The sequence below is a fragment of the Phocoena phocoena genome, chromosome 8, assembly GCF_963924675.1.
Source record: "Phocoena phocoena chromosome 8, mPhoPho1.1, whole genome shotgun sequence".
NCBI lineage: Eukaryota > Metazoa > Chordata > Mammalia > Artiodactyla > Phocoenidae > Phocoena > Phocoena phocoena.
The window spans coordinates 85,213,739-85,238,648 of record NC_089226.1 but is presented as its reverse complement, the minus strand read 5'-3'; the positions used below and the strand labels follow the sequence as shown (position 1 = coordinate 85,238,648).

The window sequence follows — 24,910 nt, the reverse complement described above, 5'->3', positions numbered from 1 at the left end:
CTGTCCCTGTTTGTCTGGTACCTGGCCAGGGTGATTCGGGCAGGGACGCTGGGGGCTCAGATTGCAAAAGCCCTGTGTGCAAGAGGCAGCTGGAGTCTGGGCTCCAGCTTGTTTGGTTTGTGTCTAACAAGTGCACTTGCACGTGAGGCTTACTATCCCTAAGAAAAGGCTAGCCAGCCCTGGGAGGGGCAGTTTCTCCAGGGGCAAGGTCCCAGATGTCAAATCATCAAACATAGAAACCAGACAACAGTGTATAGTTCTTCTGCCAGGGGTCTTTATCCATCAGTTCCCATCTGTCAGTGACTACAGCTGCTCCAGAGCACATTAACTACCTGACACTTCTGGTCGGGGGTGCACGTCAGAGTCACAGATGAAGGATGCTGCTGGCCTATAGGGGGGCTGAGGGGACATGGAGGGGGCCTCTGACAGCACCTGCCTCAGTTATATTACATACTCTGTGTCTCTGGGTAAGAGTTTATAAAATAAAAAGGGGGGTGTGCTCTGACTTTTAAAAAAAAGCTGTGAAAACTTTTTTTTTTTTTTGCAGTACGTGGGCCTCTCACTGTTGTGGCCTCTCCTGTTGCGGAGCACAGTCTCCGGACGCACAGGCTCAGTGGCCATGGCTCATGGGCCCAGCCGCTCCGCGGCATGTGGGATCTTCCCGGACCAGGGCACGAACCCGTGTCCCCTACATTGGCAGGCGGACTCTCAACCACTGCGCCAGCAGGAAAGCCCTGTGAAAACTCTTTTAAAGGGTATCAGGATGAGCCATCATTTGGAATCTAAACTTTGTCTTTGATTTATTTAGGTCTCAGAGTAAGATTCTGGTTACTGATGCTACCTCTGGCCTAGAGAATGAGTCCCTTACTTGTGCCTTGCAGGGGTTAGGTCACTGAGAGCAGAACCTCTAACAAGTTGAACTGTGAACAGTAATTAACAGGCAAGTCTAACCTGTGATAACAGGTAACACACACAGCAGGTAGCAGTGGACAGTGTCTGGAGTCAACAGTGGGGTGTGACAAAAATAGCACCCGAGGGGCTTCCCTGGTGGCACAGTGGTTAAGAACCCACCTGCCAACGCAGGGGACACGTGTTTGAGCCCTGGTCCGGGAGGATCCCACATGCTGCAGAGCAACTAAGCCCGTGTGCCACAACTACGGAGGCTGCGTTCTAGAGCCCCTGAGCCACAACTACTGAGCCCGTGGGCCACAACTACTGAAGCCCATGCACCTAGAGCCCGTGCTCCACAACAAGAGAAGCCACCGCAATGAGAAGCCCGTGCACCACAACGAAGAGTAGCCCCCGCTCACCACAAGTAGAGGAAGCCCACACGCAGCAACGAAGACCCAACGCAGCCAAAAATAAATTAAAAATTATTTTTTTTAAAAACTTAAAAAAAAAAAGAATAGCACCCAAGAGCTTACTGAGCCTCTGTCTCTCTCCTTTTCTCTCTTAAGCTTTCTCTTCTCGTCCCAGTCTCTTGCTGACCCCATCTCCTTTCCTACCCCCCACCTCACCTGATTTGTGGTTTTCTCTATTTTTCCCTTAACTGGTCAAAAATTTTAATTAAATCATTTCTTCAACAGACATTTCCTAAAAATTACCTTTATCATCCCAGCATCAGCAGGCCATCAAAGGGCCTTAAGAATTCGGCCTGACCTTTTGTTAGGCAGTGGAGACGCACCTCTCCAGAAAAAAGTTTTGTTCATTCTCCTTATAAAATACCTTAACGGAAATTTTCATTTCTCAAATAATTTCCAAACTCAGTTCCTCTTACTTGTACAGGGCTTTTGATTCATTTTCCAAGTATCAGCAGGAAACCCAGCAAAAAAACTCCCCGCCCTCATCTATAAAAGACCCCTGAAGTAAAAAGCCCCAAAGTATAAAGTGAAGCTAAAGAAGCCCCAGCCTCCCAATAAAATCTACATATGTTCTTCTCTTTTTTTCCTACAGTTATCAACTTGGTGGCACACACATTGTGATCCCATCACAGTATGATTTTAGATCAACAGCTTGGTATCCCCACCAAGCCTAATGAGAAGCCTGGTAAATGAAGCACTGGCTTAGAATTCTCCCCTTTCATTATTAAAAATAAATTATGGTGATTCCATTGATAAAATGTAGCAGCTTGATTTTATGGCTTCCATCTAAGCCTGCCACATAGTCATTTTGGCTTTGAATAAATACCCACTCAGGCCAGGAACCATCCTGTCCTCCCCGGGGACCTCTGAAGGGGGTACATCTGCCAAGGCTACAGGATGGGTTGGAGCACTGGCAGCTCAAAGTCAAGGGGCCACTGCCAAGGAGTATTTGAAAGAGATGTTCTCAAATCATGAAAATGCTTTTGGGGAAATACCTCAGAGGGAAGGCAAAGAAGAAAGGCGGGCCTATCTAGCTTTGCTGACCTCTACCCCTTTTCCCAGCAGGTGAGGCCACTCCCTGCTGAATTAGCCCCAAAGCTTGGAGAGATGCCAATTCCAACCACCAGGCCTACCCGTCTCTTGCTAGGCCAGGCCCACCTTTTCGACTGTCACAGCAGCTCACATTTCAAACACCCATTGCACTTGTGAGTAATGAACTTTTGAGGTGGTGATCTTTCTCTCCCATCAGACCTTAAGTTCCACGAGAGCAGTGATTGGGCTGTCCTGTCCACCATAAAATTTGGAATGAATTGAATGAATGAACATGTGACCATGACAGTATCCAGGATCATGCGTGGTGCCCAATACAGAGCAGGTGACAATAAATGGCAAGTGAATGAACAAGTCTATGAATGAAAGAGGAACTCGGCATGGAGATTGGAGTAGCGGTGCGGTAAATACTTACTGAAGCTGAATGAAAAGGTGAGGCATGCGTTCTGTTTTTCTTATGCAAGAGCCACTAAAATAATTGACGAATACACTGTCCCTTGATCTGGAAGTTGCATAGCCAGGTGGGTGATAATTATATCTGAACCCAGCTCTGAAACAGCTACAGGTTTGAAAACATCATTCAGCTAAAGGACAATTATGGTTGTTTGCACAAGTATTTTTTTTTTAACGGCTTCAATTTTATTCTCTTCCAGACTCACTGTGGAACTCCTGTTCGTACAGACCAGTGTGGCCCAGACCAGCAGCCTGCAAAGACGATAGTCCTAAGGTAACAAACAGATCCAGAGACCCAGACTGTATTGCCCGAGGCACACCCTGCCCTCATCCCACTAATGGTACAGCGAACTTCAGAGAATCCCTTAGGGACTGCACCTGTTTTTAGCCTCAGTGAATGGGCCACACATTTCTGGGTCTGGATCCAAAACGTGCTCGATTTCCTTTGGGGCTTTTTCATACATCTTTTTTCTTTCCATCTGAGCCTTGCCCGCCTCCACCGGAGGGAAGTCGTAGTACCCCTTCCTCTTGGCTTTGAGGCGCAGCTTGTTCCGGTAATGCTCGATGTCTGACTTCTGCTTCAGGGCTTTGTTCACCTGGGGAGAGAGACAGTCTCAGGCCCACACCTGACCAGGCCCAGCCCACAGACAGGAAGCTTCATCAGACAGTCACAACTCCTGGAAAAGCCATCCTGGGCTTCACCTCTGGTCCTCTGAGCCAGCCAGACCCACCTGTGTCCCATGCCAAGACCAGCCCTCAAGAGTGGACCACTAACAGTGTGGAGCCTGGCACTTGCCTAAGTCACCTGAGACCTTCCCGCAGGGCCTCCTTGCCCATCTATTCGAGTCTACTCGGCTCTAGGTCTGACTCTGCACTTTTAGCTTTGTGGTGTGGGCCTTAGTCCCGCCTAAACCCTTTTGGTTCCCCTGTGTGGAAGACTCGGACTTTGCAACCCAGCTAGACTTGGGGTTCCGACACTAGCTCCAGCCCTGAGCAGCCCAGTGGCCTCCCCTGGCGGTCTGGCTGGTGTTCAGCTGGATAAGACAGCCAGTTCCTGAAGGAGTAGAGTTGAGATGAATGGGGTGGGAAAGGGGGAGCAGACACCCTGCTCCCAAGGTCTCCCCACTCTATCGACCTGCACTTGAGAGCTTATTCTTGTCAACCTATAGCTTTCTTGAAAGAAGCCTTGCATGGTCGCTGTTGCCAACCAGTTCCTGCTTACCTGTCAAAGATACAAGCAGATGACTTTGCTAAATAAGTAACAAATGATGAGGATGTTACTCCCACAAACAGAGCTGAATGGTGAAATCTGCCTGACACTGAACAATATGGAGAACCATTAGTGCTGCTGGTAATCGGACTTGACTACATCTGTATAATCATGTATACTGCAGAGAGCATTTTCACAGCTGTAATTTCAAGGGATAATCATGGAAAGTCCGGTAAGTGTGGGGATGACTTCCACCTGAGAGATGAGGAAACTGAGTCCCCCAAACGGCTAATTTAGTAAAGTGCAGAGTTGGGACCCCCAGCAAACTAAGTAAGAGCTCCCCTTATAGAATCTGTGATGTACAATCACTGGAGTGACTTAATGTGTGTGAAGTGAAGTCTTCTTAACCTTCATGACAACCCATAGGCAGGTTATTTCATTCCCCATTGTACAGATGAGATTAAGGAACTTTCTCACGGTCCCCACAGATAATCAGTGGTGGGGTCAGGGTTTGACCTTGGACAGCCCATGTCAGAGCTCGGAGTCTGCACAGTTAGCTACCATGTACACTGCCTCTCAGGATGAGAAGACGAGGAAGTATAGGAGGTCCAAAGTCTAAGCCCCTGGACTGGTAGATTCCACCCCAAGAATGGCTGAGGGCTGAGGTTGGTGTGGGCTTGCCAGAGTTGGGTCTTTCCATTGGGAAGATGTGCAAGGCAATGGTCATCTGGCAGTGCATTGGCGCTGGATACAGAGCTGGCAAAAAATCCATAGGCCCAGACTCTACCCCAGACCTACTGAATCCGAATCTTCAAGAGTGGAGCCTGGGCATCTGTAGTTTGAAAAAAGTCCCAGAGCTGACTCTGGTCCAGCACCTGGGTGAGAAACCTCTGGCACTGAGCATTGGTCTTCAAATTATATTCCATGGATTTGTGTCATTTTGGAAGGTCGGCTGAGAATCTTACGAGAATTAGGAGTCTTGCCCTCCAAAAGCCAATAGCTTCAGCAAGTCCAGGGACCTGGGTTAAGAACTGTTGCCCCAGAGCTCCAGGAGAGTCCTCAGGAGCCAGGAAAGTGTGGAGGCAGCAAGAAGACAGCTAATGGGCTTCCCTGGTGGCGCAGTGGTTGAGAGTCCGCCTGCCAATGCAGGGGACACGGGTTCGTGCCCGGGTCCGGGAAGATCCCACATGCCGCAGAGTGGCTGGGCCCGTGAGCCATGGCTGCTGAGCCTGCGCGTCCGGAGCCTGTGCTCCACAACGGGAGAGGCCACAACAGTGAGAGGCCCGCGTACCGGAAAAAAAAAAAAAGCAGACAGCTAAGCTGTTGGGTCTGGTCCCCAACCAACAGAGCAGCCCACCACGCTCCTGTTTGTGTTCTATATTAGACTGCTACAAAACAGCATGTTTGAAGAAAGGATTAGGGGGTTCGAGAAGGCATAAGGTCCAATGGTCTTGGGTTCAGAAACTTGAGGCCCCCGGGACGTGGCACAGGAGCTTCCTCACTGTTGCAGCCAATGCCAACGGGGCACAGAGGGAGGGAGGGGTACAGTTGTCTTACGCCCTTTGTGTCCCTCCTGGACTTGAAAGTCCCCCAGGTAGCAAGGACCCACAGCCTGGGATGCTGGGCTTCTGGCCAGTCGGGCCCATGAATCCCTGACTCACTGCCCATGCTGCTGACGATACTTTAGATTAAGCTCTTTTTCTTCTTAAGGCTCTTCTATTTGGATAATTAACTTAAAATCTGCTAGAACATCAAGACTCCAAAAACGAAGGCCGGCAGTACTCCCTTCTGCTGAGGGAATTGCTCCCCTCTTTCCCCCAGTTCCCCCCACTGTCACAGGTAAGCATAGGAGCAGGGTCCCCACTTGAGCCAAACTTACTTGAAAGCAACACAGGGGAAGAATCTCCTTTTAAAGTCAATCTCTGTCTCTCACTCATTCCCAACTCTTCATGAAATGTTCACCAGAGTTCAGTGGGCTATTATGCAAACACACTCGGGAGGATAATACCGTTGCTTTCAGTCGTTTACGCTCTAATGACGGAGCAGCATAAAGCTGTGGCTAAGGGTATAGGTTCTGGGGACCAGATCAACTGCCTAGTTTAAATCCCAGCTCTGTCGTTCCCTAGCTACGTGACCCTGGGCACGTTACTTAACTTCTCTGTGCCTCAGATTCGTTAGGCGAAGAGGGAGATAATACTGCTGCCCTCGTTGGGCTGTTGTGAGGATTTGCATGAGTTCACATGCATGGCATGCTTGCAACATGACCACCACTGAGAACGACTTTAAAATGTTATTATCGCTAACGTGGGTTGTTTGGGTTTCCTTTACATCTAAGAGTAAGGGAGAGGGAGCTTGACGGAGAGAAGGGGAAGGGGAATGAGTAGCTTTGGGAGCACAGAGCACTAAGGTGAGCAGACGTGGGTGGAGTGGGGCAGTGAGGGGGCTTTGGGCTGAGCAGCATGGGTGCAGCACTGTGGGAGTGGGTGTGCTGGGGCAGGGGCAGCACGAACAAAGGAAGGCAGACAGGCCACAGGCTGCACTGAAGTCTTGGAATGTCCCTGTTCCTTCCTCTTGCCCATGACAGTTACTCTGGTTGCATCCTTTCTGGCTCCTGTTTCAGGAGGGAAAGAGGAAGGGGCAAGCCAGTTGCAAGAAGCAGCCTATAACAATGCAAACCAACACCTGGGGGCTTTGAGGATTAGATATAGCACTATCTGTGTTTGGCCAACAAGTTGTGGTGAGAGTGTGGTGTTTTATCCAAGCCCATTCGAGGATCCGTGCAGCTAGCTCCGGAGTCATGAGCCTGAGTAACCATAGCCCATCCTCTAAGATAAACTCCCAAATGCCCAGGATGTGGTTCAATGTGCAAGCAGAGACTCCAGTCCTGACACTCCACACTGCTAGGTTATCCTACCAATGAATTCATCCAGTGGTAAGATACGTATCAACCCACGTACAAAGCCCAAGGTTCACTGACACGAGGCTGCATCTTAGATGCTTTATTTTTACAGCATTTGAAGAAACAGACTGAAGGACATATTTTTTCTAACTCTTGCAAAGATCTCCCCAACCTGGGCCCTGATGGTATCTTTAGGTTGGTAGCATCTCACAAATCTTTAATTGTTCCCTCATTCTGCCTGCCACTGAGAAAACCAGTAAAGAGAAGAAGGTAGCATGACATCCTCTGAGCCAGGAATCCATTTCTGGAATCTCTCCTGAAACAACATTCCAAGAGAAGTTCAAAGTCAGAGATGAAAGTTAACATCACCAGTAATCAGACATATCAGTATCAAGTACTTCCTGATGCAATGCCCACGAAAGGCCACAACATTCCCATAGTTACGCCAAAACTTCATAACCTCAATCCAGTCATAAGAAAACACCAGACAAATCCAAATTGAGGGACATTCTACATGGTAACTGGCTTCAAAAGAGTAATGGTCATGAAAGACAAATGGTCTCAAAGAAGGAAACTGTCCCAAACTGGAGGAGACTCAGAAGAAAACTAAATGCCATGTGGGATCCTGGACGGGATTCCAGAACAGGAAAAGGACATGAGCGGGAAAACCGGTGAAATTCAAATGAGATCTGCACATTAGTCAATAGTATTGTACCAATGTTATGTTCTTGGGTTGGATCATTATTCTATGGTTACATAACATGATAACAGTAGGGGTAGCAGGTAAAGAACTAGCTGGGTAAAGGAATTCTCTCTCCTACTACAGCAACTCTTTTGTAAATCTAAAATTATTTTCAAAATAAAAACTTTTTAAAAGTCATGCATGAAAACTAAAACCAAAAATACCTGGTTTGAACAATGGGAGAGTAGTTTCCCAATCAACGGTGCACCTACTCAATCAAGTCATTCACAATGATCGTCAGAAAGACAATAGCAACATAGCAAATGCTTAAGATACAAGATATAAAGTTGTCTGTCTATGATGAGATTCTAAAATATCATGAGTTTGATCAAAAGCTTGAAGGTGGAAAAAATGAAAACAGAGGATATATTAGGGTAGTGAAGTTACAGTGATCTTTCTTACTTTCTGAACTTTGCTGTTATTATGTTTTCTTTAAAATAATATTTAAAAGAATTACCTATAATTCATAAAAGGGAAATTTATGGCTTTGAGGCTGTACCTTCTTCACTTATACAAGCTGCCCGTAAGAGGAGAAAGAGGAAAATTATAAGACAATCTGTCTCAAATGCCACAAGGCAGTAAATTACAGAGAACAGTTCAGGGCTCCTTTCCAATCCAAATGTCAGCAAGGTCTATTCCTTCAGCTACCAAAGTGTAACATGCATCCACTTCTGGACAGGGAAAATGCTCATCTGTTCTCCTGTGACAGGGTGAGGGGCCTGGCAGAAAAAGGGAGTGGTAAGTTAGATTTAGCCGAGATCTGGAACCTGTCCCCAGGACACTCGCATGGCTAAGCTGGGATGAAAAGATCCAGGCATGGCAGCCATCACCTGGGCCCATACTGGGCAGAGGGTCTTAATGAAGAGCAGTTACCAGTGCGTTAGTGATAACCTCAGAGGCCTCTAATCACTGGGCTTGCATGTCCAGTGGCAGAACTGTTTATAAGGGAAGATTCACTGGCTGTGATTGGCTTTAGGAAGATATACAGGTTCCCACATTATAGGGCCAAAGGGCATAAAGTACACGATCAGTGAATCCTTGCTCATTAGCTGACTAATGATGATGATGACAGTAATAATAACGTACTTGTAGGCTAGGCACTGTTCTAAGTGCTTTACATGTATTAACTCATTTGATCCTCACAACAGTCCCATTGTACAGATGGAGATACTGAGGCACAGATAAATTAACCTGCCTAAGGTCACAAAGATAGTAAGTAGAAGAGCTGGGATTCACATTCTTGCAGCATGGCTGGAGAGTCCATACTCTTTCAAGCACAATGCTTTTTTTTCACTAATGGGCCACAGGAAGTCAAAGAGAGGGAAGGAGCGAGCACTGGACAGGGGGCCGGGGACCTGAGCACCATGCTGTCACAATAACCTGCACTGCAACCTTGAGCAAGCCACCTGAGCCCTCTGGCTTCAGTTGCTTCGTCTAAAAAGAATGAAGAAAAAAAAAAAAAAAAAAAAAAAAAAAGAATGAGGTCGGAATAGAAGTGCTCTATAAGTCCACAACCAGTTAAGTTCTTTTTAGTTTTATTTATTTATTTTTGGTCATGGTGCGCGGCCTGTGGGATCTTAGTTCCCCGATCAGGGATCAAACCTGGGCCCACGTCAGTGAAAGCACTGAGTCTTAACCACTGGACCACCAGGGAATTCCCAGTTAAATTCTTTTTAAAAGTTGATGAACCTCAACTCATCACACCTCTGGGCAGTTCGGTCTTTCTGTCCAGAAAACCAGAGGAGCTTCCTGAATCAGGTCTGTAACAGGCTTTTTTTTTTTTTTTTTTTAATTAATTAATTTATTTATTTATTTATTTATTTGCGGTACGCGGGCCTCTCATGTTGTGGCCTCTCCCGTTGCAGAGCACAGGCTCCGGACGCGCAGGCTCAGCGGCCATGGCTCATGGGCCCAGCCGCTCTGCGGCATGTGGGATCTTCCCAGACTGGGGCACGAACCCGTGTCCCCTGCATCGGCAGGTGGACTCTCAATCACTGCGCCACCAGGGAAGCCCTGTAACAGGCTTTTATACGTGGCCCGGATGGGGGATGCAGACAAGCCGCCAAAGTGCGCTTAAAATACACAGCTGTATGGGGCTGTCGCATTGTCCTCCAGGTGTGATGGTAAAGAGACTTCAAAGCTTAGGCAATCTCCCTCCTGATGCAGGTAACCATAGCTGGGTATAAACTAATGAAGTGAAAAACCAACCTGACAGCTTAACAACAGAGAAAAATATATGAAAGTACGTGTGTGCGTGCATACGTGTGTAATGTATTCACATGCAGGTTCCATATGCATGGCCTTAAAGGATCATAAACACCTTCAGCCCACTGACCATTCTGCTGCAGGAGATGGAGAAATGGCAGATAATTTTTACCCAATTTACTATGTTGCTCTCCTCTAAACTGCCTCTATCAATCTATCTCCATCCATCCATCCACCGACCCATCCATCCATCTATCTGTTTTTCTTTGGTGGAATCATTATTCCCGTGTACATTAATAATCTTCTTCAGACTTAGGGAAATTGGTTAACATCATGATATCCATCGATATCCTCCTGGAAGCAGGCAAAGGGTTGTCTCAAGCTTGCTCAAAGTAGTAAAAGTCATTTCAAAGCCTAGATAGCGGGCCACATCCCGGTCTGGATCTCCTCCGGTCCCCTATCAATTCAAGTGCCTCTCACCACCACTGCAACAGATGTGCCATCCTGACCAGTTTAGTACCAAGAAAGACAGCAGGCTGTGTGGGTGAGCTGCTGGGGAAACAGAATTTCTGATGTTTCTCTTCACAACTACAGTTTTTAAAAAGTCCCCTTTGGGCTTTCTAATGAAGGTAGAAAATGCTCTGAAAACATCACTCAGCAAACTGGTTTGGGGTGACTTGTGCCCTGATTAGTTCTGCTGAGGCCCGCGCATGCAGAGGTAAAAATGACCCCCAGAGCCCCGTACACCTGGATGCAACCTGCACCCAGGACCCCCAGGTGCTACTCCTTAGTCCGCATCCACGGAGGCCTGGCTGCACCCGCTCTCTCCTGCTCTGGTCCTCAGGTGCTCACCTCGCCGTTGAGTACGACCGGCTCCTGGCTCCTGTCCGAGGTGGGGTGCAACACGGGTAGGGCTGTAGGTTTTATTCCGATGAGCTGCACAGACCCAGAAGACGTGTCAAAGGGATCAGCAGCCGCCTTGCCAGAGCTGTCAAAGAGGACGGCTCCTTCCTCTTCGTCGCTCGCCGGCACTAAAGCACAACATAAACACGTTGATTTTCTGGTGTGCGGAAGCTGCGCCACCGTGGGGGAATATATGAGAGGCTCACGCCGAAGGATATGACTTTGCTCAAAATGACCTCAGGAACGACAGTGTCTGGTTCTGTGCCAATGGCTCACTCCTGCTCGTGGCTTTCTTCCATTTTTTTTTTTTTTTTTTTTAAGATCTACACTCTTCACCCCTCCACTGGTTTGAATTCAAAAAGTAAAAACCATTCCTTCAGAACTGTGACAGAGCACACTTGAGAAAAAAAAAAGTAAATTTGTTCTCTATGTTTGAGTCGGAGGTGGGAAAAGTGCCATTTGGCCAAACCTGGCAACTATTCTTAAAATATGACAATCGAGAATAACAGCATTCAGTTTAGTCTCTGCCACCAAAGCTACCCATTTTGGCATCATGTGAAGGTCACGAGTCTTCCCTGGTCAACCAGCCACAGCAATTGCTCCTGAAACTTTTTCTTTCTTTCTAAAGACTGCTTCTTCAATGACTAGGGTTTGGTTTCTTTCATGTGACTAAAACAAAAGAAAGTTAAGAAATAACCACCCGAGAAACGAATTCAAAGCTACAGACGACTCCCCTAATTAAGTAGAGCGATTTCCACCTACACTCTGTTGAATTAATTCTCCCCTCTGACAGAGGATTCTGCTGTGATTGCTGAAAGACAGCCATCTGCCTGCGCTTCCACAGCTAAGCTGACGGAGGACGTTGGAGGGCCAGCGGTACCTGGCTGATTTACTTGTTCTTAAAGCACATTCCCATTAAGTAACCATACGAATGACAGTTTATGGAGCATGGCTCGGCAAGAGATAAATTAAGCCTGTTCAAACAACCAAGCCAGCCGGCAATTTAGGAGCAAAATAGGTGTTATATGAAATACGAATGTAATAGAAGTGTATTCATCTTTCCTCCCGTCTCGAGAGATTGGGATGTCATTTAAATTATCGAGAAACATAGTTTGTACCATTCTGTCACTTATCATAATCACAGAAGATTTGTCAAATTAAGCCAAGTAAATTGTTAGTTTGCCATGTGGCTAAAACACCTCAGAGTCTAACCATGGGTTATAATTGGAGTATTTTTGGGTTCTGTGGACTGATTTGTAAATAGCAGGCCACCAAGAAGCCAATGACAGAGGAAAATCTCTATTCAGATGTGTTACCAGAGGCATATATCTTTTTAGAGTGTAGTTTTGCTGGGCAATTCTTGCTTTCCTACCATTATCTCCCACCAGACAACTCCTATGAAACCCAGCCTCCAATACGGCACCCAGTAATTCCTGCCTCCCGATATTCACAACCACATAGGATTAACCTGTGTAACAAAACAGGAAATTGCAGAAATGGCAATGTATCTCTTCCAAGGCTAGGTCGTAAAAAAGCATTGTTGCTTCCACCTTGCTCTCTCTTGGATCACTTCCCTCTAGGGAAAGTCAGCTGGCATGTTATGCAAACACTCAAGGAGCCCTATGGAGACGTCCATGTGGCAAGAAACTGAGACTCCTGACAACAATAATGTGAGTGAGCCATCTTATGAGTGGGTTCTGCAGGCCCGGCGAGGCCTTTCAATGGCTACAGCCCAGGCCAATATCTTGACTGCAACCTCATGAGATACTCTGAACCCAGAGCCACCCAATTAAACCACTTCTGAATTCCTGACCCACAGATACTACGTGAGATAATAAATTTAGATTGTCATTTCGGTTGCTAGATGTTGGGGTAATTTGTTATGCAGTGATAAGTAACCAATACACTTCCTAAACAATGCCCCTCCTCTGAGCTTCCACTCTTGTCCTCCTACCTCTAAAATACACACTCCACCAGCAGCCAGGATGGATTATCTTTTCAAAAGATAACCAGATCACAGCACTCCTCTGATCAGAACCCTCTGAAGGCTTCATCTCTCTCAGAATAAAATCCAGAGTCTTTACTGTGACCTACAAGGTCCTGTACCATGTGGCCCTGGCTACCTTGCTGAGCTCATTTCCTACTTCTTCCCTGAGCCACTCTGCTCCAGCCACAATGGCCGTCTTGAACACAGCAGGCTTGTTCCCACCTCCAGGATTCTGCATTTGCTCTTTCCCCAGCTCTTTACATGCCTAGTTCCTTCTTATTTTTCAAGTTTCAGCTTAAAAAAGACTTTCCTTATCCACCAATCTAAAAAAAACTCACCTCATCACTCTGTTGTATTTTCTTCAATGCATTTATCACTATTGGTTTGTTGTATTGATTTAATCGGCTCCCACCCCCTGCCACTAGAATAGAAGAGCTAAACTCTTGTCCATCTTTTTAAAGGCTCATGCCTTTGCATTTAGCAATGTCTCACATGCAGTTGGCTTTCAATAGGGATTTGCTGAATAAATGAATGAAGGAATGACTAAAATTTCCTGACTTGGAAAAAGAGGTGCTGTTAGTACCTGCAGAACAATTAAACATGTAAAAGTTAACCATTCCGAGGTTGAAGAGATGATACCTAGCATTCTTATTGCTTCTGGGTTGTGACACCCTTAATCCTCACCCCGTGGAGGGAAAGGGGGGAGCATAACTATAATGGGACAGGAAAAGAACACCCTAGAAACTGTATAAACTGCAGTTCCTTTCCACTATCACTCAAAGTCATATATTCTGATTTGCAAAATAATTCCTCTAGGTTTCTTTAAGAGCAAAATAGTTATCCTCCCCCCAAAAGGACTGTATGGAAAAACTACATTAAAAGGCATTGCATTAAATATTAATACATTAAAATGTTATGTGAGTACAGCAGGTTCGTGGGAATATTTAAAGCGTAATTTGTCCCTAAAGAAAAAAGCATGGGACAATGCTAAAGAAAAGGGCTACAGTGAAATTGAGGAAGTATCCTAGAACATCATCACATCATCACAGTAAATGCCACCAGGCATCCACCCTGTATCTATTTGTGTTTTATTTGCATTGCTGGTGTGAACTTCAGTATATCAGGCTGGAAAGGGAGATTTCATTTCTTTATGTTTGAACTGGCATGGGGAGAACCTTCCCATGTGAAGCAGAAAATGCTCTTAAACCATTTTCTTTTGGGGGAATCTTTATTAAAGCTCAAAGACAAATAATTTACAACTAGAATCACTGCCCTCTGGTGTTGCTTATCAAATAATAAGTGAGTCTTCATCTCGCTGGCAAGGCAAAGAAAGAATAAACTAAAACTGTTTTGGGGCTAATATTTCTGACAAATCCTCAAGGGCTCCTACTAAGAAAGTAGTGATTCATCCTCCAAGCTCTCTGATGCTTGTCCTCCTCCTGTCCCACCTGCCCCACGACAACTAGGAGGCAAGGTGTGATTAGATTCTGAAACCTGGTGGTGAAATCTTGGCGTCTTAAAGGAAGGTGCACCCTTAAGGGTTTATGGCGGTTCTTTCTTCTAAATGACTGAAGGTACAAATACGTAGTGTTCTCACCTTGAACTCATTGTTAACTCTTTCCTGGAAAACACTCTTTCTAAGGTGACATTGGTTTGGGTTCAGAAGTTTAAGCATCTGTATTTAGTTGAGAGAATGCCAAATTGTTTTGCTTTCAAAATCCTAGCTCTGGGCATCTATCTTTCCCACTTATATTTAAACGTCACCTTGAAACAGACTCTAAAACTGCCTGCAGTTATGGTAACTAAAGAGGCCATTGTGCTATAAGGACCTCCCCCTCACCCACCCCCAGCCATGTTGCTAGTGGAATAGTGTCTTTTCCTTTTAAAGTTCTTATCTTCACAAAAAAGTAGAAAATTAGAAGCTACATATGCAACAAACCTGGTGGAAAACAAGAAGAGTTTTAGAATGACAGCCTGGTACATGAACATTTATTAATTAACCTCAGTAACCCTAACCTCTAGAATGGATACTAAGCCATAAAAACAACTTCTGATTATTCCGCACCAAGAGAATAATCTATTCTCAGAGGCTACATTCACACAATCAAGTGCTTTTTGCAAGCTGACAATGTGATGGAACTACACTTTTTAGTTTTTCCACAATTCCATTCAACGTTATTTCTTTCCTCCCTTCCTTCCTTTCTTCCTTCTCTCCCTCCCTCCTTCCTTCCCTTCTTCTTCTGTTCATCTTCTAATCCAATAAAATATGCTACTGATATTTTTGGTGAACTCTAACCTAGTATTGTGATAAAGGGGGGCCCTGTGATTAAAAAAAAAGGACAAGTGTAGGTTCCACTGAAGGTCCAGTCTAGAATTCTGATGTGCTTCAGATTCTGTTAAATTTTACATCAAATGAGTTGGTCCTCTTATTTCTATTTGAAATGTTCAAAGTGAAACTTCACTGAACGAGAACGTTGGGGCAAAGAGAAGTGACCAAGTCTGAAAATTCAGTGGGTTTACCTCTGGCAAAAATAAAATGCAATGAAGCACGGTAAACTTGGAGAAAGGATGGCTTTCTAATAAAACAAACACGTTAAGACCTCAACCTGGCACAGTAATTGCATTTTATTCACGCACCCGGCTGTTGTTCTTTCTGAACCTGATATTTAAATAATCAAAGTGACCTAAACAGAATGAGAAGGCAGGTAGAGAGGGTGGGAAAACAAGAACAGGAAGGTCAGTGGGAACATTTAGGGAAGTCAATGCCTCACCAGCTGGGTGGGGAGTGATGGGGTCTGAAACTGACCCCGCCCCCTCCTCTTCTACAGATTAAATGCAGGGCACAGGGAAAGGCATCATCTTGTCAGTGGGTATTTACTGACAGAGGAGTCTGTATATTGCATATTTTTAAGCAAGAAAAAGGGCACAGAACAGTGTGTACATTGATCCCATTGCACAAAGTAAAATAAGGCAATACAACAAAAAACATGTGTTGATACATGTGAAGATACATGTGTGTTGTCATATGCATAGTAAAAAAGTCTGAGAGAGACACACATTGAGTTATTCAAGGCCATTTGAGGACTGGGGTGGGTGATGGGGTATCTGGGGGAGGATGGAATTTGACTCGACTTTATACATTTCCTGGAAGAATATAAAGGAAGGAGGGAAGGAGGGAAGGAGGGGTGTGATGGGAGTAGGGGGGGCATCTCGGTTAGAGGCAATGGCAGTCACCGCAGTTGGTTAAAACAACCTTCCCCTATGGCTTCACTGCATTGCCTCTGGGTTGCCTCACTCCCTCTGACCACCTTCCTTAGCATCTCACTCTGGGAGGAAAGAGGAGAAAGTGGCTAAGTTCACATCTCCCTTTATAAGCCACAGCTCCTGTGGCCCGCTGTGAGCTGCCTTGGCAGACTGCCGACGGGCAGAATTTCTGGTGGTCCCGCGTAGGGTGATATTCCAGGAAAACCCCACAGGTCACACCCTGATTCTGGTGTGGAAAGCACAATCTCTGTGTGGCATGGGGGGGATCAGGAAAAGAAAAAATGTAAGAATCAAATCAGTTTGACAGTTTAAAGAAATGCTTTATACAATGGTTGGAAATGGGAACAGGGACCACATTTTCCATGCAGAAGACAAATGCATTGTGCCATTCTTTCTTTTTCGGTCAGAAAAAAGAAAGAAGTCAGTGACGTTCGAAAACAAAAGAATATTCTGGCACTAGTTTCAAGGGAGAGTCCTGAACCACACTTCATCAGATTCCTGTACGAGGGAAGCACAGCTAACCAGAGTGCCAGATGGTTTGCCTTTTCGCCCAGCATTTCTGTAGGACTCCACCTACAACCCTTTGATATCCAAAAGGAATTTTCCCTGATCTGAGTAGCGGCACTTTAGGAAGCCAGCATCACACACAGAAGGACCGAGTGGAGACGAGGCTCAGAACAAAAGTGGGATGAGGAGGAAGGAGGCTGCACAATGAGGTCTAAGAGGTGAGATCTCCAGGTGGTGCCACAGCACACTAAGGCAGCACTGACAACTTGGAAATAACCCCCAACACCAATCCTTTATAGGTGGTGAAAAGATCTGCATGAGGGAGAAACTAAACGGTTAAGTTTCCCTGGAGCATAAAGACAACCTCAGGCTGATTTTTATGATGAGAGATTTATTACTGTCTTGATTTTCCTGGGAGAGGTGGATTTGTAATATCTGGACTCACTGGCACAGACTGAAGCCCTGAAACTTATCAAGCGAGTCAGGGCAAGAAAATGAGGGGACTCTCCCAAGACAAGCAGCCTTTCAGAAACCTGCCACCCTCGTGGACCTGGTGCTACAAACCAAGGCAATTCACCCCCAAATGAGAAAAATCTCTAAGCAAACATCAGCTCAATCTGTATAGGGTTTTTCTCAGGCCCTGCACAATTCCATAAGCACAGAGGGCAGACAAAGTGAAACAGAGTAATTCAGGCAAGGGCGTAAGGCACTACTACCTCAAGAGGTAGGTAGGACCTTTCCGAGACACAGTAGAGAGAAGAGTGGGCGGTGGTTTGAAGCACACTGGTGTGCGAGCCTGTGCACGTCTGTGCGTGCACGTGTGCACTGGGCTTGGGGATGCTGCTTGGCAGGGAAGGCTTCTCACCATTTCTCTTCCATGCCTCCTCCTTTGTCACTTTCTGCTGTGCCATTACATTCTGGGGTGAGCGCCTCCCCGAGCTGGGCTTCCCTGATTCGTTGCTGATGACAGAGCCATTCTCACTGGGCGACCTGCTGGAGGTAACCATAGCAACAGGGAGACGGTAAGTTTCAACTAGAGCAGCCTCCTCTCAAGGTTATTTTATTCGCACAGTGTGTGTCTGCAGCCTTTCATTCCGGTTTTATCCACAGAGAAGACACGATACAGGAAAAGGAAAATCACACACCCAACACACAGCATGGGTTAAGGACCTGGCTGTTGTGAAGTGTGTTTACCAGTGCTGGGCTCCTCAGAGAAGTTCAATGAGCGCAGCGCTCCATTCCCATCTCTTTTTCATGAACCCCCAGTGACCAGGGACAAGACAGCGATGGCGTTTGGAAGCGTGTGCCCTCTCTTTAAAACGCGGCACTTTGGATAGTGTTGCGGGGTGTCTGATTCACATGGCATCTTGAGGGACATGCGTAAAACATCGTTCTCTTCGGCTGGTCTCTTTACAGAATAGAGCTTGACTCCTAAAGATTAAGTCACTCAAGCTAACTGGCAACCACTTACATTTGAATCTACCAATTCGAACTATTCGTTCATTCAGGAAAGGCTTTATGTGCACCTCGTCTGTGGATTTGTGTCAGGTATACAGGTATATAGCGATATGAAGACACCACCCAGGTTCTCCAAAAGCTCCCCCCCACGAGCCCCTACCATGTGCCAAGGACTGTGCTGAATGCTTCCAAACTGTTAATGCATCCTTATGACAACTCACTGACGTGGTGACTGTCACCTTTGTTAGCAAGTGAGGAATTTCAGGAGGCCAGGTGTTTTGTCCAGGACAGAGTTGGGAGTGGCGAATCTGCCCTGGAAGCCAGGGCTCCCCCTGCGGGTAGGAGCTTTCGCCACAGGCCAGAGCCCCTTCCCTTTCTGTCTCCTACAATGTCCCAGATGAGGCAGGCCTTACACAGGGCAAGCCACAGGGCCTTCTCGCCTTCCATTGGGGCCACTCACTGGTGTTCTGGAACCTGTGGGAAAATGGGCTCTTGGGAACCCCTGCTAAGGCTCATGCTCCTTGGATCACATCAGCCTGTGGGTGGGCTGAGCTAAAGACCCACTGCCTTCTCCTCTGTGGGAGAAAATCAGGAAGCAGCTATGCAGAGGTTCACCAAATCCCTTGTTGTTCTGATGTCAGTTGTCCAAATTCAGCACCTACTGGCATCTGGCCCCTATAATGGAAAATTGACTGGAATAAAATGCAGCCCTTCAGAAGACCTACATAGACATTTCTCCAGAGAAGACACACAGATGGCCAAGAGGCACATGAAAAGCTGCTCAACATCACTAATTATTAGAGAAATGCAAATCAAAACTACAATGAGGGATCACCTCACACCAGTCAGAATGGGCATCATCAGAAAATCTACAAACAACAAATGCTGGAGAGGGTGTGGAGAAAACGGAACCCTCTTGCACTGTTGGTGGGAATGTAAATTGATACAGCCACTATGGAGAACAGTATGGAGGTTCCTTAAAAAACTAAAACTAGAATTACCATATGATCCAGCAATCCCACTACTGGGCATATATCTAGAGAAAACCATAATTCAAAAAGACACATGCACCCTAGTGTTCATTGCAGCACTATTTACAATAGCCAGGTCATGGAAACAACTTAAATGCCCATCGACAGATGAATGGATAAAGAAGATGTGGCACATATATACAATGGAATATTACTCGGCCATAAAAAGGAACGAAATTGGGTCATTTGTAGAGATGTGGACGGAGACTGTCATACAGAGTGAAGTAAGTCAGAAAGAGAAAAACAAATATTGTATATTAATGCATATATGTGGAATCTAGAAAAATGATACAGATGAACCGGTTTGCAGGGCAGAAATAGAGACACGGATGTAGAGAACAAACGTATGGACACCAAGGGGGGAAAGCGGGGGGTGGCGGTGGTGGGATGAATTGGGAGATTGGGATTGACATATATACACTAATATGTATAAAATAGACAACTAATAAGAACCTGCTGTATAAAGAAATAAAATAAAATTCAAAAAAAAATGCAGCCCTTGACCCGTAAGTAAGCAGCTTCTTAGGTGGAAGCCGCGTAACCTGGTGGATGCTCCTCTACCTCCTCCTCCCATCCCCCTCTCATCCTCTGGGAATTTGGGATTCTCAGTCCTGTACACTTCTGTGCACTTTAGCACCCTGAAAGCCACGCACAATGAAAGTGCCCGCTCACAACCGTGGGATAAGGCAGAGTCAGCCACGAGCGTTCCACAGAGCACCGCCGGGGCCACGGGAGATGCTCCCCGCCAAGGATGCACAGACAAGCACGAGTCTGGGAGATGTCAATCACTATACTCCTTCTTTGGATATTCCTACAGCACATCAGCATATCAAAAGCTCTCATCAGTCCTGTCAGAAAGAGACTCATCTTGTTGTGTTTAATTCAGCACTTCCCAGTTTGTTTGGCCACAATCTCTTTCACCATAAAAGCAATACAAAGAACGTAGTTCAGGAAAATATGAATGAGGCATTGACTATTTGATCACTGAGTGCTGGGTGTGCAGACACACACACACCTTTGGATCGTTTTCAGAACCTCACAGTTAATGGTCCCTACTCTTCCAACTGGCAAACTTGGCACAACGAGGCTTTCACTGAGGTCCCGAAGGAAAGGCTCCTAGCAACCTACTTCACGTGCACAAAATATTTAATGGTTTTTGTAGCGTTTGCGTACCCTTTCCCTCATTTGATCCTGAAACGATTTGCTGGCTATTACTCTGGCTCCGAGGAAAGGTATGAATGAACACATTTCTGGAGGGGAAAAAAAAAACCCAGCTCGGCTTTATTCTTTGCATCAGCTTATAGACTTATGTTTACATGGACCCATCAACTCAGAATTTCTGATCAAAAACAGAGAGTGAGATCTACGTATGTGCGTGTGTGTGTGTGTGTGTCCACTCATGACAGTAACAAAAATGTCTTTGAAATAAGTGTCCCTTGAGAGGTTGCAGTTTAAGTCTATTGAACTCAATAGTCCCCATTCTGAGTATGGGTGCACATGGATCCTGGAAGAACAATCTTGGGGGTGGGGATTAATCAACCGCTGAACAATCATGACCAATCACTGCACTGAAGTACCCATTGCGAATGGCTGTTGCTTCTCTATCCTTGCTCATTAATCCCAGTCATGGAACAACAAAATAGCCATCGCCAAAAGCCTACATAAGGAAAAGGAACTGAAACATCATCTGGTCGTCTGCAAGTGGCTGAATCTTCATTTTTCCTTCAGTTTTAAAACAAATTTTTAAAAGATATCTTAATGACCACCAGATCACTGGCTTCCCCTATTTTTCACCTGCACAACTTTTTGGACCATCTAACGGCCCCATTCTGAAGGGTCATGCGGTCCTGCTCTAGCGGAAATGAGGAAACTGAAGTGGCAAGTTGAGGAAGCTAGAAACATAGATGCGTGATGGGCTTGCTCTTGGATGTGGCATCCTAAAATCTTCCCAAATGATCAGAGATTCCTGTGATCAACTGAACTTGAACAGAGGTGATGTTTCTCCCACAGCTATGGCAATGATATAGCCAGTCTTTAATAAAAGTATATCGTTATGGTAAAATTATGAAGCAAATGGAGAAATCATTCAATAGGGTAGGCATTGTTTTCTTTACTTGTATTTGTTTCATAAGCTAGTATTTCTTAATAAAAATCTGAGGTTAAGTATTTAAATTTGATTAGCAAGAGTAGACTCCTTGCAAATTCAAGAAACAAAATAGCTTGTTCTAAAACAATTTTTTTAAAAGAAATCTTTGCACAATTTAAACCACTCAACTAGAATGGGTGGAAAAGTTTCTATTCTTCCTGGCAGTGCAGTATAATGTTAATATTCTAATTTTAGTAATTCTATTTATTTCTTTTCAGTGTCCTCTAAATAGGTGATAAGCTGTTAACATGCCTTTATGGTGGTACTTGGCAAAGATCATGAGAATAATTACTATAGATAATACTACTTGCCAGTCAACTCAGATAAATCATCCATTGCTTCTCTGTATGTTTCAACTTCATGCTGGGGTGGACTGTTGCAGTTAAGGTCCCAATTTGTTCACACCTCCCAGTAACCAAGCTTAGGGTAGTCCCCTCCCACACTGACTCTGGACTTGACTATGTGTTTTGCTTTGGCCAACAGGACAGGAGCAAACATGATAAAAGCAGAGACTTGAATCTTGTTTGGGGCTTCTTTTCTTACTGCTCCTGGAACCCTGTAACCACCTTGTGAGAAAGTCAGTGCTAGCCTGCTGGAGGGTTCAAGACCACATGTCAAGAGGTCCCAGTTATCTGGCCACCCCGGACAAGGCTGTCATCAACAAGCCAGCCCAGCAGGCCTTCCACCTGACTAAAGATGCATGAGTGAGCCCAGCTGAGATCAGCCAAGCCTAGTTCAGACTAGAAGAACAACCCAGCGGAGCTCAGCCTGAACTGCTGACCCACCAAAAACCATGAGCTAAATAAATGGTTGTTGTTTTAAGCTGATAAGCTTTAGAGTGGTTTGTTAGAGGGCAACAGATAATTAACCCACATGCCCTCAACATTCTTTCCCACACAAGCTGAAATCCATCCCTGTTTCTCTGTACCTCTTTCTTAAGTACCAATATCTCCTAGAGAAAAGCACAGAGCCTTGCTGCTTGACTCCAATGCAAAATTTATATATTTGATACAAACAATCCTTCCTTCCTCCTGCAACGACTCCCTTCTCTTGGCTTCTCAGATTCCACTCTTGCTTCGCTCTCCTTGTGCCTTTCTTACTGATGCTTTTCAGACTCTTTTGCTGATCCATCTTCATTATCTGGACCTCTAATCATTGCAATGTCCCAGGGGTCAGTTCTTTGATTTCTTCTCTAGCTACACTCTCCTAGGTGCCCATCTAGTCTCAGAGCTTTTTATAACCAAACGCTGACAGCTCCTACATTTATATTTCTACTCTGGACCTCTCCTCTGAACTCCAGACTCATGTGGTTAACGGAGCTCTCAACATCTCCACTTGCATGTCTCATGAGCATCTCAAACTTAACATACCCACATCCATACTCTTGATCGTCCCCTACGAACTTCTCCTCCAGTCTTCCCCAGCACAATAAACGGCAAATTCATCCCTCTCTATTTCCATACCCCACAACAATCTATCAGCAAATCTTGTCAGTCCTTCCTTCTAAACATCTCTAGAACCCAATCACTTCTTCCACTCTTGCAATAGCTTCCTAATGGGTCTCTCTGCTTCTATTCTGCTTCTCTACAGTCTATTTCCACACGGCAGCCATAGTGAACCTTTAAAATTGCAAGTCACATCCCATCACTGCTCCTCTCAAAACCTTCCAATGACCTCTGATCTTTATTCACAACAAAATCTCAAGTCCTGACTTTGGTCTATAAAGCCTGACACGCTCAACCTCAGGCAGCTCCTCTGGCCCACCTGCTACCACGTCCCCCCTCGTTCATATCAGCCTCTTTGGCCTTCGTGCTCTTCCTTAAGCAAGTCAAGAAGTTCCCTCCCCTGGGCTTTGTACACACCGTTCCATCTGCTTGGCAAGTTTTTCTGCAAGATAACCTCAAGGCTCACACATCATTTCAATCAGGTCTTCATCAAATGTCACTTTATCAGAGAGGCCTTCCCCAACTTCCTGCTAAAATAGCCTCATGTTCCCCTCTCCAACTCTGCATTCCCTTATCATGCTTTGGTTTTCTTCTTTGTACTCATCACCGCCCAACCTCCTATATTTCTATTTCTCTATTTGTTTATTGTCTATCTCTCCCTACCAAATTGTAAGCACCACGGGAGTAGGAACTTGGTCTTGTTTGCTGCAGTATCCCTAGTGCCTAGGAGACAGCAAGCAATCGATAAATATGTTAGGTGAAGGGAGGGAAGGAGGGAGAGAGGATGTAGCTTTTCCAGCCGCCACTGTGGTCCCAGGCAAGGCTGGCAATGGGAGCTGGTTTAGTCAGACAACAGGGCTGGCCAGAGTTCATTACCTCTTTGTGAGCCTATTGCAAAGTCCTAACAAGCTCCTGCCCTCTAGCCTAACCTCTCCCATCTATCATCCACATTGCCGCTGGAGTAGCCTTTCTAAGATACAGGCTGGACATCGCTGTCTCCCTGAAGAACTTTCAGTGCCTTACCAATGCCTAGAGAATAAAGGTCAAACTCCTTAGGCTGGCAGTTAAGACCCTCCACAGTTTTCATCTATCTTCTGGTTTAATCTTTCACTATAACCCAAGCACTGTGAGCTCTAAGCCCCAGAGACACTCATTATTAAGTGAGCATGGATGTCCGTATCTCTCCTGGCTCTGCCAGCCTGGATGCCTTTATCTCTTCCCACCTACGGGCATCCCACTTGCCCTTCAAGGCTTGGCTACAACATAACCTCCTCCACGACGTTTTCCCTCATCAGAATTAAATTCTTCCTCCTCTCTTTTCCCCAGGACTTGGTTCAGACTCCATGTGGGCACCTGCCCATCACGTTCGGTATTCCAGCAATTTCTTTCTGTCTTTCCATCAGGAGATGCTCGGGGTCAGGAATCAATCTTAAACCTTTTTGTAGTCCTCCCAATGCCTGTCAAAGTGCTCTGTTCATAGTAAAAACTCAATAAATGGTTTTTGAACTAAAATCATAAGCTCTATAGAGAAATTGCCAGATAAAATACAAGTATCCTGAACCAAAGGCACTGCTCTTGAGATAAATTAAAGATATAAGTGTGACATCAGTGCCAAAGTTGTTATAAGAAGTATAAGAGCTAAACCTCTTCCGTTGTGGTTGATCAGGCATCTAAAACCTTACGAGTGGCTCATGAGAAGCAGGTATTGTGATTCTTATCATCTCCCTTAGTCTCCTTCTCAAATATTCAAAACAAGCACGAAGGGGAATTTTTAAAGAGAACAGAGGAATTAACTTGAGGGCTTCAGCTGTTCTCCCCATCCATTATTTCTCTTGCTGACAGAGAGGCAGAAGCTGGCCCCGTGCCTACCTCTTTCTGGTTTCGATGGATTTGGCCGTCTTGATAGTACTTCCATCCTGAGGGGCATCCCTTTCCTGAGAGGCAGGAGCATCTCTAACGGGCAGTGGGAGGACCACCGTTTCCTGAGTCACGGGGATGACCTCTTCGTCCACCCCTTGCTGGCCCAGGTGCTGCTTGGCATAATCAAAGCCCTGCACAGGCTGCAAAGAGGAAACAGATTTGCAGTCACGTTTCTGGCAAAGCAAGACGCTCACAGCAGCTTTAAGAGAAGACAGGTGGGAAAGTGCATGTGCTGGGACCATACTTAGCTTTCTGATGAACAAGAGTTAACATAAATCTCCATCATAATTTCTGTCTCTGCAAAATCAAAATCCGTGTTAATTCCACCG

General features: G+C 45.6%; 1 protein-coding gene across 1 annotated transcript in view; it reads right to left on the bottom strand.

Annotated features, from left to right (window-relative positions):
* KIAA1549L (KIAA1549 like) overlaps positions 1-24,910 on the bottom strand; it is a 133,210-nt gene that overhangs the window by 59,407 nt on the left and 48,893 nt on the right. The window contains exons 11-14 of the mRNA XM_065882426.1: positions 24,531-24,721; positions 17,447-17,574; positions 10,773-10,951; positions 3,243-3,460 (exon numbers count right to left, since the gene is read on the bottom strand). Coding sequence (XP_065738498.1) covers positions 3,243-3,460; positions 10,773-10,951; positions 17,447-17,574; positions 24,531-24,721 — 716 coding nt within the window. The remainder of the gene's footprint in view (positions 1-3,242; positions 3,461-10,772; positions 10,952-17,446; positions 17,575-24,530; positions 24,722-24,910) is intronic.